Source organism: Vigna unguiculata, chromosome 3, assembly GCF_037176805.1.
Source record: "Vigna unguiculata cultivar grain cowpea cultivar isolate G323 ecotype 2 chromosome 3, ASM3717680v1, whole genome shotgun sequence".
Taxonomy (NCBI): Eukaryota; Viridiplantae; Streptophyta; class Magnoliopsida; order Fabales; family Fabaceae; genus Vigna; species Vigna unguiculata.
The window spans coordinates 19,712,752-19,727,873 of NC_140794.1; the positions used below are offsets into that span (position 1 = coordinate 19,712,752).

Below are 15,122 nucleotides of genomic sequence, written 5' to 3' on the forward strand. Positions count from 1 at the left end.
TTTAAAATAACAATATTATAATTACTATTTTGTTATTATTATTTCAATCGATAAATATATTTTATTTTAAATTATTACTTTAATTATTATCCAACAAATTTTGAATCAATATGTATTGAATATATTTATTACATTTTATTTACAATGTCAGTTTTAATATTACTTTACTACATTATTTGTATAATAAGCATTTTACTGTATGAATAAGTTATCTTTTCAAGATTTGGCCAAAATTTGTAATTCAAGGAAGTATTATATGGTAACAAGTAAAATCAAGATATATAGTGTTAACATATTCAGATAGTGTTATATGGTAATAAGCTATCTTACACTTTTATTTCAAATTGGATTGATTGCAAAAATATTGGTCCATTCCACTTCTACTTTTATGATTTTTTGTTGTTCATATTGCCAAAATGATAAAGCTATATTTAGTTATTTCTATTTTAAATTTGTACCAATTTAAACTTTTCAAAGTAATAATTAATTTATTTTGAAATGGGATTGGGAATATTTAAAGGATTAAAACATTTATTTGTTGATTTATTTAAATATTTTAAATTTCTTTAACGATGTCCAAAAATTATTTGTAGAATTATATTTTGTCAATATATTTAATTATATTTACATTATCTTCCTTAGTTTGCAATATATTTATCATTACATTATTATATTATAATTTCATTCAAAAAATTTATTTCATTTTAATATTTTTGTTCAATTATTAATGTTATTTTTATTATTATTATTTGTTATTATAATTATGATGAAATGTTCTACTTATTTTAATTTATTTCGTTATTTATTAAACTATTGTTTTAATACTCAGTGGAGGTTGATTCTGTATTTATTGAAGATTGGAAAGATTTATTATATTTTATTTTTGTTTGGGATCATATTATACAATGTGTCTACATTTTACTTTAGCATCTACCGGTGCATACACATTTCTTTTTAATATAATTCTATTTAAAAAATTTATTATCAATTTCACATTGTATTTATTTTATATAGGACCATATTACATATTATGCCTAAATTTTATTTTAACAACAACACGTGCATATGTATTTCATTCTAATGTAATATACATGTGTTTGTATCTACACGTATTTTTATTTAAAGATGTTAACATCAAATTCATGTTATTTTTTTTATTTGACCATATTACATAATATGACAACATTTTATTTTAGTAGCAACATGTGCATACGTATTTAATTTAAATATAACATTCAAGGGTTTTTATGTACATGTGTTTCTATTTTAAAATTTTATCATCAATTTCACCATGTATTTATTTTATATAGGACCATATTACACATTATGCTTAAATATTACTTTAACAACAACTCATGCATATGCATTTTCTTTTAATGTAATATATATGTGTTTGTATCTACATTTGTTTCTATTTAAATATGTTAATATCAATTTCATATTATATTTATTTTCTATGGGACTATATTACATTTTACTTTAGCAACGACCCGTGCATACTCATTTCATTTTAATATAATATATAAGTGTTTATATCTACATGTGTTTCTATTTAAAAATGTTAATACAATTTCATGTTGTATTATTTTATATGGGACATTATTACATAATATGCCTACATTTTACTTTAACAAGGACCCATGGATACACATTATATTTTAATATAATATACATGTGTTTATATGTGTCTCTATTTAAAAATTTTAACATAAATTTTATTTTATATATATTTTGTACGAGACCATATAACATAATATGTCTACATTTTATTCTATTATAATATACATGTGTTTAATATTTACATATATTTCTATTTAAAAATTTTAACACCAATTTAACATTATTTCACATTGTATATATTTTGTACATGACCATATAATACCATATGCCTAAATTTTACTTTAATAACGATCTGTGCATACGTATTTTATTATAATATATCATACAAAGTAGGCATCTTATTTTAATACTAGCGTACACACAGGCGCGACACAGTTTTTAAATATACGTTATATTATATTAGTAGGTGGTAATGTAATATTATTAAGTTAATATATAAAATAAAATTATATTTATTAAAAATAAAGTGAAATATATTAGAAAATTTGAGATAGAAAATGAAATATATAAAGTGAAATATAATTGTTATAGATATTTGTAAAAAAATAAAAGAGTAGAGATAGACAATTTTATAAAAATATTTGTAAAAATAACGATCAATATTTAAAAATTTAATAAATAATTATATTTTAAAGGGTAAAATTGGTATTTTAAAATGTGGACACAAAAGAGGGAATTCACTTTATATATTGTTATAGATATAACATATAATATATTTTTTTAAAGTTTTAACATCAATTTTATATTATATTTAATTTATACATGACCATATTACATAATATACTTATATTTTACTTTCACAATGACCTATTACTATTACAAATTATTATAATTAAATAAATTAATAATATATTTAAACAATAAAATTAATCATTAAATAATTAAACCAATAACAATAATAATTATTCAAATCACTAATTTATATATATTAACAATAAAATATTTTTTAAATATTAAAAATATAAAAAAAAACATGACTTAGTTATTTCAAATATATTTTAAATAACTTTGAAATCTAACAAGAAAATCCAAAACTAAAAAAATTAACACCTATTTTTTACTCTTTAATCTTGACTAAAACTCTAAACTTATTATCACAAACATGTTTTGTAATTAAACTTCTAAAAAATATCATACTGATATTTCTTAATCTAAACAAAATAACATTCTATGTCATCACAAATTGATTATTCCAAATTACTCAAAAACACATAACATATAACACATAATACATAGTAATAATTAATTATATGTAAATATATAATTATATCATTGTTAAATAAATTTATCGTTTGAATATATTTAAATTGACAATTATAACACCTATAACTTTTAAATTAAATTATTGATTTATTGATAATAATATTAAAATCTGTTTTCTAAACAAAAATTTTAAAAATCAAAAACACGACCCGTGCGTACGCACGGGTCTCATGCTAGTTTAAGTATAAAATTTATAGCAGTTTGAATAATTTACAAAATTTGTTTTAATTTTTAACGGTTTATTATAATCGCTAAAAATATACTGTCAATATAAATTATATTTTTTTAGTGACTCATTAATTAAATTTAAAATAATATAATTGACCGATTGTGATGGTTAAAGAAAAATATCATAAATAAAAATAATTTTAGCGGTTTATTTAATCATTACAAATCGATTGTCAATAAAAAATATTTTTTAGTTTTAGGATAATTTTATATAAAAAAATTTACGTGAAAGAAAATAATCTACATGTATTTTTTTAATAAATAATTTTTAAAGAACATTACCGATATTTTCATAAAAATAAATTGGCAAAAAATATTATAAGTAATAATTGTATATATTTTATGGAGTTTGAAAGAAACCTAGACTATTTTCTAGATGTTTAAAATTAAATCTTTATAATTTAGCAAAGGTTTTAAAAACCTATACTACATTTTAAAGGTTTAACATTAAACCTTTGTAATTTAATGGAGGTTTTAAAAACCTATACTATTTTTTAGAGGTTTAAAGTTAAACCTTTGTAATTTAACGGAAGTTTTGAAAACCTACACTATTTTATAGAGGTTTAACACTAAACCTTTGGAATTTAACGAAAATTTTAAAAACCTTAGTTAAGTTAATCAATTGCTAAGGTTATATTAACCTTCGTTAAATAACCCCCGTTAAATGCAATTTTTTTTTGTAGTGTACGAGTTCCTAAATGTTTTTTAGCCAACCCATCCTGATAATGCTAGGTTTATGTGTTCTTGGAATCTTTGTGGTGGTTTTTCTCTCCTCCCCGTACCGGCATTTAGGGTTATTTATGTGAGGATACAGGTAAACCTTCTTTCCTTTACTATGGTGTGTGGTTTCGGTCATGACATTTGTTGTCCTTGGGTTTACTTTATGGTGTGTGGTTCCGATTGTGACATTTGTTGTCCCTAGGTTTACTTTATGGATCATGTAACAAATGATAATGTGTTTCAGGCCCTTTTAATTTTGAGGCAACAAAGACAAAGGGGGTCTTCCCACACTACATCTCAATGCATATAGCTGGTCAAAGGTCAGTGCTTTACAAATAGTGTGGAATTTAGATTGGGAATAATGATGATTTATTGTGTCGTAGTTATGTTTTTAGTGTCTATAATTCATCAATCACTCAAAGGTTATGTTTTCCCCTTATCAATTTGTATGTGATTTGTTTTGTATTATAGGTTTCAATATTATATATTTGTTGTCATCCGAGTGTCTGGTGAATGAGGCAACAAGGCCAGTGGCAGGGATTGGAATTGAAATAAAAGTTTGAAGTATACCAAGTTAAATTTAAGGGACAGGTCACATTAAAGGAAACCTATGATGGTGAGTCATTTGAATTGAAAAATATAATATTTTATTTTCATGTTGGTTGATGATGTTTGATTTTGATCATCTTTACATTTTTGTTTTTTGAATTCATTGTTAATGCTATAAACTATTATGGTATTGATGTCTTTATCTTTATGATTTTGAATTTAGTGAGTTGAATGAAGTCCTGCAGTACCATCTACATGGGTTTTCTCACTTCAGTAAGGGTCAACATTGCAAAATTGTTTGATGCTCCAACTTTAGTGAAAACTTTTGTTTGAACTTTAATTTGTTTGGTAATTTCTTTTATGGTCTTAATTGTTTATATCACATAACAATTGGTGGTCATAATGTAGTTTTATTCTAATAGCTAAACCAATTATGATTATAAAACAAGATTACCTCCAAATAGAAAGAATTGAAAGTAAAGGATTCCTTATTATAGTTACTGAGTCATTCATAATGTCATTTATTTACTTGGATGATACACTATAATTTTAGAATGGATGATTAATGTATAAATAAATATCAATTGGCAATCATGAAGTATACTTGAAACTAAAAGTGTTGTGTTTTAAATTATATGTTCTCAGTGTTCAAAGTATTGTAATGTATCATCTCATTGAGTGAGTAAATTATTTCAAAACTAAATAATTACTATTTAATGAATATCTTACACCATTAATTGAAAATAAACAAAATGTGCAATAGGTTATATCTATCAAGTATGAGAGTTATATGAGCAACATAATTGCCTCCAGTAAAAAAACATTATTTAGATAATTGTTTGGATTTCTAGAGCTCACTTGGGAGATTTTTTGTAACAGCAGTGAACTACTCTTTTAAATGCTGATATCCGAAGCTGTCAGAGGTGATTGGGGCATCCTTTATAATTTAGGCAGGGAAAGATTTGTGTTCGTGTATGATGAGAGGGCAAAGCTTGCTCCAAGAGATGTTGTGAACAACTTAAAAAAGCCTGGTCTTTACATGTAAAAATTTACAAAAAATGGTAGTCGACATTCTAATAGGCACATTCTCGAGGGAATTGTCTCTCCAGCATTTAATGGTACAACTTCTGCATTGCATATTTATTATATATTTTAGCCATGTGTAGTAAAAGTGGTTACTTCCAACAAATAAATTGTTCCAATCAAATATTGAAGTTAGTAAAACTAAGAAATGGTGCATGATCATTTCATTGAATAAAAAAACATTTAACAACAAACTCATGGTAAATTTCCCGGTTCTCATGTGCTATAAGATTTTATGGTTGGATTTAAGGTTTAGACTTTGAACTTGGTGTGTATATATATATATATATATATATATATATATATATATATATATATATATATATATATATATATATATATATATATATATTTATTGTCTGTGTATGTATTGGTTGTTTTACTCCATTTTTTTTGTTTAAAGTTTCAACTTAATGAATGGAGTTGATTTGAATCTTCCTATAACCACTAAATACTTCAACCTGGTAGTCTAAAGCATGCAATTGAGTTTACTCAAGCTGCTATAGTACATGAGTTGTAAGTACTATCATACCTAATTTGGGAAGCATCAACTAACACGATGTAGTTATTTTGTTTTAAAAGGGCATTAGACAAAACTTTATAGGAACATATTTTGATTGCAGAAAAGGCACTGGTGGTTATGCTGATATTGATAGCTCTTCCAAGACATAAAAGGATATTGCTCTCAGTAAATTGAAAGCAGAGTAGACAAAATGGGTAAAAACCAATTAAGTAGCTTATTCTTCTATAAAATACTTGGATAGTTATTATTATGTAAAGTGAACTTACATAATTCAACAAGTGATTATTGTTAATTCTTCCAGTGGCTAAAGAAACTCAAGCTAAAATCATGTTAACAATGTTATTAAATTGTATTTGGTCAAACATAATAAAAAAAATAAAGTAGTTTTATCTTTACTGTCATATTTTTTCAAGTACACAATTTTTGTTAGCATGTGCTTTCCATATAGTTTTGTACTTATTTATTTGTTAAATGAAAAGGTTTCTTTTTCATCACTAAGTTGACATGTTCCGACAAGAGCAAATATTTTGGCACCTCAAAAGTTGACATGTCCACTATTTATATTGAAACAGCCTTTAGAATTGACTAATGTAACCCTTTGTATTGATTGTGTTAATGGAGCTTTGTTTACAGTGATTGTGGTGTAAAAGTGGAAGATCCAGAGTTATCAGAGGCAATCTGTTTGACAATTTTGAATAGAATGATTTAGTATCGCCCGGTATGTCTCTTCAAAAACTCTCATTCTTGTATTATATTGAAGCATGGATGGTTTAGTTTTGGAATTAACAGAGTTAATTTGATTGAAAATGGTGGTGAAGAAATAAAGTGCCCCCTTTCCTAATAACAGTTTGAAATGAGATGCCCGTGGATGAGCTTAAAATAGGGAAAGAGTAGTGTAACTTACTTGGAGAATCATGTTCCTCTATGCTTTAAACCATAGGTTCTATAAAATAGCTTGTAGAAATGATCCACCATATTTCTCCTATTTTGTTGCTGATGTTTTAGTTTGCCCATTAAATATTTTTATAAAGATACTTACTTTCTTGCAATTTTTCGGGGATCTTTCTTGACTGAGTTATCGTGAAGTTTAACTTGGGAAAGACTGAGGGACAGTTGTTGATCATAAAGGCTTAAAGAAGGGTCCATGGAGGATTGGTCGCTGGCCACCACAGAGGATTATGTGTCCTTGATTCTTTTTTGTGGGTTTTTAGCGGTGAAGGAGAGGAAGTGATTAAAGTTGAAACTTTTAAAGCAGTGAAAATTTTCTTTGTGTTGAAGTTTGTTAATGTCTTTCCAGCATAATGCATGTATCACATGAATGGTGCTCAAGCATTTGTATTTTTAAGATTCTGAGATTAATGAAATGATTTATACTCTAATTATCTACTTAAAAACTAAGAAAACTAACTATTAGGGATATTACCCTAAAACCCATATCTACTATTTTGGTGTTCTTTTATCAGAGTTAAAGTTCTACTAGAAAATTTACATACTAAATGTTAGCATTACAAATTAATATAGTCACTTAAATGAATTCCAAATCATTGAATAATAATGTTAAAAACATAGAGAGTTGTACCTAAGTTTTGTCCTTTATTGTTGCCTATCATCTTTCATCTCTTCTATTTGGCATCAACCATAATTGACTGCATTTGTTGTTCTCATGTTTGTTGACACAGAGGGACTATGAAGAGTTCAAAGTGAGGATTAATGCATTGATATAAATGGGGCAAAAGGTTCATACAGATAGTTGGACAATGTAGGATGCTACTCCGAAGCCTGGGAACAATGTCAAAGATCTTCTTGGAATATTTAACTACATTCTATTTTTTTTTATCAAATTTATGGCATTAACCATGTTCTATGTGAATATTCTGGTGCCAACATTTGGTTTTTCCAATGTTTGCATGATCTAACTTATGGTAATCTTGAGATTGTAATTATTGGCAAGGTTTTATAGAAACTGTTTTTCTTTCCATTTAAATTGTAAATCATTTTACTTGATTGATAATAAAAAAATGTGCCTTTTATGGTCATAAAGAATTTAACATCTAGATTGCTCTAACAGAAAATCATATCCAATAGTGGTGTTGTCTCCTCTAATTTTGCCAAATCATTGATCATGTCCAAAAGTCTTTGATGTTATTTGCATTCACATTATTTATTGTTCACAGTAAGTAATAGGATCAACTATCTAACTGAGAAAATGATTTCCTAGGAAACAGTCCAAAATATCCCCGTAAATTTCAGAAAATTACACTGTCATCTATATTTAGGTGATGGTAGTAAAATTAATGAAAAATTCTTGCTATTTTCATAGGGGATTAAGAGTTGGAGAGACTAACAAAATATTGTTGAAACTGTTTTTTTTCAGTGAATTTTTATCAATAAAAATAAATATAATTTTGTGAATATGTTTGAAAATATATATTTCTTTTGGAGATATTTTAGTTTCTTCAATATTGTGTTGAAATTTATTAATTGGATATTTATAAATGTCGTTAGAGATAATATAAATGCATTACTTAAATTAGAAAAGTAGAAAAGTGATAAAGTATTTGTAGTATAATTGAAATAGATAAAGTATAAAAAAAAAGATAAATTAGTTTAAATTTTAATTCAAATTTTAAGTTTATTTTTTAGTATATAATACCTTCAAATATGTTTAAATACTAATTCTAGCTATCCATATCCATTACTTTTTAATATTTTTTACTGCGATATATATATATATATATATATATATATATATATATATATATATAAATAGTCTTTAGTAATATTTATTAACTATTTTAATATTTAACTATTGATTCAAATGTTATTTTGTAGTTTTAATATTTATGATTAAAAAAATAATAATATATTTGATTTTATATATCAATCTATTTCAATACTTTGTATATGTTTGTTGATATCTATATGTGTTTTTATTTACAAATTTCAATATCATGTTGTTTTTATTTTTTACAGGACCATATTTTGATTATGTACATATTTTTTATATGATCATATTATTATTTGAATTAATATTAACAATAGTATTAGTAACATTAATATTATTATTAGCATTGACATTATTATTATTATTATTATTATTATTATTATTATTATTATTATTATTATTATTACATTAAGATTGATATTATTATTATTATTATTATTAGTTTAAATACTTTTATAAGTCGTCAATCTAAATTAATATGAGAATTAAACTTTTAACTTAAACTTTGTATTTGGCCGTTATGTCTCAACATCAATTTCATACTGTATTTATTTCATACGAGACTGTATTACATAATATACTTACAAATTTTTTATATTTCATTGTTACTTAAAACAAAACTATTATGACTGAAATTTAATTATGAATAAAATTTTGAAAATGTCGAGAATATCCTTCTAAACACATTTTTTTGTAATTGTTAAAATTTATTTAAAATGTCGAGACCATTTTATTTTATATATATTTTATCTATTATTATTTATTCAATATTAAAAACCAAATTAATTACTATAATACTTTCATATTTAGTGTATTATATTTAACTTTTATTATAAATTCAATGTCTACGTTGATAACAATATCTGTATATATTTTTGTTTAAAAATTTTAGCATCAATTTTAGGTTATTCTAACTTTTTTTTAATAAGGACATATCATCTCACAATATGTTTGCATTTTTTCCATTTTTCTTTAAGTTGATTATTTATATATAGACAATACTTTTGCACGGGACAAAAATTCACAATATACCTACATTTTATTTTAACAACGATATGTACATATGCATTTTATTTTAATATAATATATAACAATCAACTCTATATGTGTACCCATTAAACAATTAACTCAGAGTCAATGTCTACATTAATAACAATATTTTATGTATCTTTTTTATTATTTTAACCTTGAATTCATGTTAAACTTTTAACAAAATTACATTTCATAACATATGTGCACTTTATTCATATTTGTATGTTACTTTTTATTTAAAATAATTTAAGTTTAACTTTTTTTGTTCTGATTTCATAAGTCAATACCTTTCAAATATTATTTCTCTTTTAGTATCGGTCTATCTAGATGTACTTCTATTTAAAATTTTAACATTAGTTTCTATATACTCTAAATTAATTTTTAATTTATTATTTAAATATCATAGATGTAATTATAATTATAAAATATAACAATATAAATAATTAATTTACTCAACTATGACAATAAAAATATTATTTTTCTTAATCTAAATTATAAAAAAAAAGACCCGTGCGTAGGCACGGGTCTCATACTAGTTTTTAAGAAAATGAGGACCAAATTGAGATAACGAAAAGCTTGAGGAGCAAAATGAAATTTCATGACAAATAAAGGGACCAAAAGAGTAATTTAACCTAAAAAAACTACCCATTATAAGTGGGAATTTGTGATAAGCATATTTCAATTGATTTAATTGTATAAATAAAATATGTAAAGTTATTGAAGTATAAATTATTTATATACACATTTTCTATAATGTTAATATAAATTTAATGATAATTTTTTATTTTAGCAATTACTATAATAATCATTTTATAATTTTATATTTTGTTTTAAAAAATGTGTAATGTGTGTTTTTTCCTGGTAATAATTTAATTTTAATTAAAGCATATAGTTAGCGTTCCTATTTGGACAGTATTGGTAGTGAATAAAACTCCCAAAATAAATTTGTAAGAAAACAAATTAGAACTAATTATTAAAAAGTTTTAGGAATCTACAAATTTGTAAATAGGCTCATGAATTTATAAATTATTGATGACATGGTTTGAAATTAAGGTCTCATTCAAATTTTGCTGCGATTTTATTAAATATGGAGATACATTTTAATAACTTAAGTTCCATTATACAGTTAAACTAAAATAATATGTAAAAAATCTTGCAGCAAAATAAAATATGTAAAAATTATTAATTGAATGTTTACATTATCAGAATTTTAATGACATTTGAATTATTGACTATAGTTAAAACGATTTATAAATCGAAAAGAAAATAATGGTGGTTTTTTTAGGTTTAAAAGTCTTTCAGTTTCTCAAATAATTTAGAACTTATGGTTTAATTTAACCTTGTATTTACTATATAAAGAGTAAAGAAAGGGGTTGAAAATTGGGTGTAATTTGGGACATTAAAACTGCACGCCTTGGGATTCAGAGTCTCACTTTGTGCGTTCAACATCATCTTCTTCCTCTTCTGTCTTCTCTTCCTCAAGGTATCACTATTTCTTCTTTTTTTCTTATTTTTTCTTCTCTCTTTTTTTACCCCTTCCTTAACATTCACATAAATAAGCACAAGACACTCATTGGGGGTTTTATTTCGCTAAACATCGCTACAATTATCCTTTTTTATCCACATTTCATCGTAGTTCCCACTTTCCCCAAATTTGAAATCGTAGACCTAGCTAAGTTTTTTTATTGCACACTGCAGGTAACGGTTATCGGTTATCCCAGATCTGATCCAATAATTTGTGTTATTTGATAATTCTTTAGAACAATTGAAATTTTCGTTATAGGTTTTTGATTCATGATTTTGTCCCAGGTTTTAAGCTATGGTTGTTCTTGTTGTATTTTCTCAATTCAAATTGTTCCAGGAAATTGCAGTCAAATTTGGCCATTTAAAACCTTGATTTTGGGGGATTATATTATATGATTCGATTAACGGTTAGGGGTTAGGGTTGCTGACGCTGCGCTTTTTTCTTTCATCATTGTTGTTGATTAGATGGATTGGCAAGGGCAAAAGCTAGCGGAGCAACTGATGCAGATAATGCTGCTTGCATTTGCCGTGATTGCATTTGGAAGTGGATATGTTATGGCATCTTTCCAAATGATGATTCTCATATACGCTGGGGGTGTGGTTTTTACCACGTTGCTCACTGTCCCCAATTGGCCATTTTTCAATCGCCATCCCCTTATTTGGTTGGATCCAAGTGAGGCTGAAAAGCACCCCAAACCACAACCTTCTGCCAATGTAACTCACAAGAAGAAATCTGTTAAGAAGTAGGTTTTTTATTTTTAGCCTTTGCGGGATAATATATCTTTGAAGTACTTGATGTTTTGACACTAATTTGCAGTTATTGTTGTCTTCCCACCCCTTTCCCCTTTAGTGGATAGTACAGTGTACAACCATATATTTGCTTTCTTTTAGACATTGCTTATACTTGTGTAGTTGTGTTGGTTTGCCATTTTCCTATTTTTTCTTTTACCTTTTGGTAGATTTTAGACTTTGTTTCCATGATGGGGCTGGGAAACATTTAGATTCTGATTTTTTATTCTTGATGGTTTGTGGTTTTAGTTTGAGTGTACAATTTTAATCATTCTCATGAGGTATACATGAAGGACAACACTTAGATGCGCAGATCTAACATACTTTTGGTACCGTTTTACAATTAGAATCAGAGTTTTATGTTCACAATTTGCGTAATTAAGGTTTCCATCAAAGGAGAACATTGATTATCATTGTGAACCCTGCTTAGATTAGAGAATCTGAGTATTGTACCCAAATGATATTGTTAGCTATTCAAGATAAAACCTTCTGTCTAGAGTCATTTGTTGCTTTTAGAATTTTGATAGTTGATAGACCTTGTTGATTTATGGATTCCATTGATGATCTTCAATTTCAACAGAATTTGCACATTAAGTGTGCAATTTTGTTCCATATGGACATCCAATACTTAAAGACAGTATATTGGCGAATTTTGAGAAAGTTGGGGACCAAAAGGCTATCAAGTCTTTTGGTTTTATTACTGTTTTCTAAATCTACTAATAGGATTAATCTCTTTAACTGTGTCTGACTTTTTTGTTTCCTTTGGTGCTACTTTGCTTGATTGAGTTGCAATATGGGTCTGTCATTGTTTATGGATGTCAAAGAAATCGGTTTTCTATCTCAGGCCAAATTGTTTTTGTAGTTTAGGTTATATGTATGTTGCAAACTAGGAAGCTTTATTGTTTTTGTCTTTGTTGGTGATGTGCTCTTGTTTTTGCTGCCACCTATAATTTGGTCAGAATTTTTATCAGTTGTTGATTTTCTAGTCAATAATTGTGAGTAAGTATACTTGATCCTGTAGAGTGCACCTCTTTATTTTTGGGAAATCAAGTCCTTGTGATCTTCAATCATCTATCCTGTGTTTTTCCGTCAGTTTACAAAGTGAGTTAGTTTGACAATGATTGTTCAGTTAGGTTTACATATTATTTTTTTTATAAAGATATTGATTTTCTCGCTCATGTAGCTCACTGTGGGCCATCAAAATAAATTAAAACCTCTCAGCCTCGTTGAAGGTGCCTTCGTTTTTCTTCCTGCACCCCATAAAACTCATAAATCCCAAATTGTCTCACTAAAATTATAATAAAAAGTTAAAAATTATCCGTGCATCTCCTTTCTTCATTCTGGCGGAACACATTTTCAGATTTGGTAATAGGTATTTCATAATACATTCAAAATATGTTCTGAAATGTATATTTTGGAAATTATTTTCAGATTTGGAATTATTTTTCAGAACATCCAATCTGAAATGAAATTACAAAAATATGGTATTTTTGTGTGAGATCTGAAATGAAAATACAAATATTGTATTCTGGCTTGAGAGTTCTTGAAGATGATTTCTGATCCAAAAATATCTTCTGAAATACACAATTTAGGATATAAAAAAATATGTTGGATTATATATTTGGAAAGATATATTTTTGAAATATCTTTTCCGAAATGTAAAAACAAAAAACAATCTTAATTGTTGGTTTTAGGAAGTATTTTTTAATCCAGAACATCCAATTTAGAATATTAAATAAATATACAATCTTCTTTGACACTTTCTATCACCGTTTCCATTATTATCCATCACTCATCTTCATGTGAGAGAGGAAGAAATGGGGTTAGTGTTATTGTAAAATTTGTAATTGCAAGAGCATATGGCATACGAATGCTTATTTGAAAGCTTCTCAATCACTAATGGAATTCAATAGAGGTGAAGGGGTAGGGGTAGGGGTAGGGGTCGTGCAAAGGTTAAGAGGAAAGAGATGAAACATTTCTCTCATTTTAAGATTTTATTTAATTTTTTATTAAGGCTAAAACTGTAATTTCAGCAAACCTATAAAGATGCAGAAAGAAGAAAAAGGAAGGCGTAGAAAGAAACATCTCTTATTGAGACCTACCAATTTTTCTCGTGGGGGCTTTTTCATTTCTTCATGCACCTTATTGTTTTCTTCCTGCACTCCAAATTTTTCATTGCTTCCCATTTTGCTTTCACATTGGAGAACAGCATCTAGTTCTTGTCAATCTTGGCTGCTTTGCTTGTGTATTACTTCAACAAACTCTATGCAATTTCACCAATTGAATCAGGTAATATTTTGTTTTGAAGTAGTGAACAATAGTTATGTAGGGGTGGGTTCACCAATGCAGTGATTTTTTTTGTGAGGCTGAGTGCGTGCATTTTTTTATTTTCTGAAAAGAGCAATCTGAAAATTCTTTTTGAATGTGGTTAAAGGAACCAAATTACATAATCCAGATAATGAAATTCTGCATCGGAATGGGAACTCCGGTATGAAGCCAACAACAAATTTATTTACATGGTAAACCAATAACAAAATCCATTATTATATTGTCTGATTTCCTTTCAAGTATATCTAGGGATCATAGCATTCTTATTGGCCTTTGGTGTTTTATTTTTTGTTTTGTGACAAATCAAACATGTAGCTACATATTGGTTTACTTCCTTTTCAATTTAGGGCATCAAAACATTCTCTTAAGATCTTGGTACGCCTAGACATATATTCTATTTGCTCTTGTGTGTCTCTTCTAGTATCATTTTCTAAATTTCTAAATCATTAGGCACACATATCCTATAATTGAATCTAAAAATCCCCCAATCTATGCCAAACTTTTCTCCTTCCTTTTTCCTTAACAATTTTTTCTTTGGAATGAATTCATCAAAGCCTAACAAATTTGCCTTTGCAAGTCAATGGTGATCCAAATTAGTTCAATTTTATTCTAGCATGACTTACAGTTTCATATCTTATAATTTTTTTTTTCAATATCATTTCATAAATCACTAGTGAAGAGATATCCAAGGATTGTTTACTTAGTGTGTCTTCCATTGCATTTACTTTTCTTGGATAA

The 15,122-nt window shown here is 26.3% G+C and overlaps 1 protein-coding gene across 2 annotated transcripts; it reads left to right on the forward strand.

The window, feature by feature from the left end:
- Positions 1–11,136: 11,136 nt before the first annotated feature.
- LOC114176682 (signal peptidase complex subunit 1-like) lies at positions 11,137–12,178 on the forward strand. Of its 2 annotated transcripts, none has more exons than XM_028061793.2 (2): positions 11,137–11,226; positions 11,733–12,178. In XM_028061793.2, exon 2 carries the CDS (start codon positions 11,733–11,735, stop codon positions 12,012–12,014), a length of 282 nt encoding a protein of 93 aa, XP_027917594.1. In that variant the 5' UTR covers positions 11,137–11,226; the 3' UTR covers positions 12,015–12,178. The 2 variants fall into 2 exon arrangements, with proteins under 2 accessions (XP_027917594.1, XP_027917595.1); XM_028061794.2 differs by lacking the exon at positions 11,137–11,226 and adding an exon at positions 11,292–11,441.
- Positions 12,179–15,122: the final 2,944 nt, after the last annotated feature.

Bases quoted from the DNA above. Each gene is read 5' to 3' on its own strand.
- LOC114176682 (XM_028061793.2), top strand. From the start codon at position 11,733: ATGGATTGGCAAGGGCAAAAGCTAGCGGAGCAACTGATGCAGATAATG.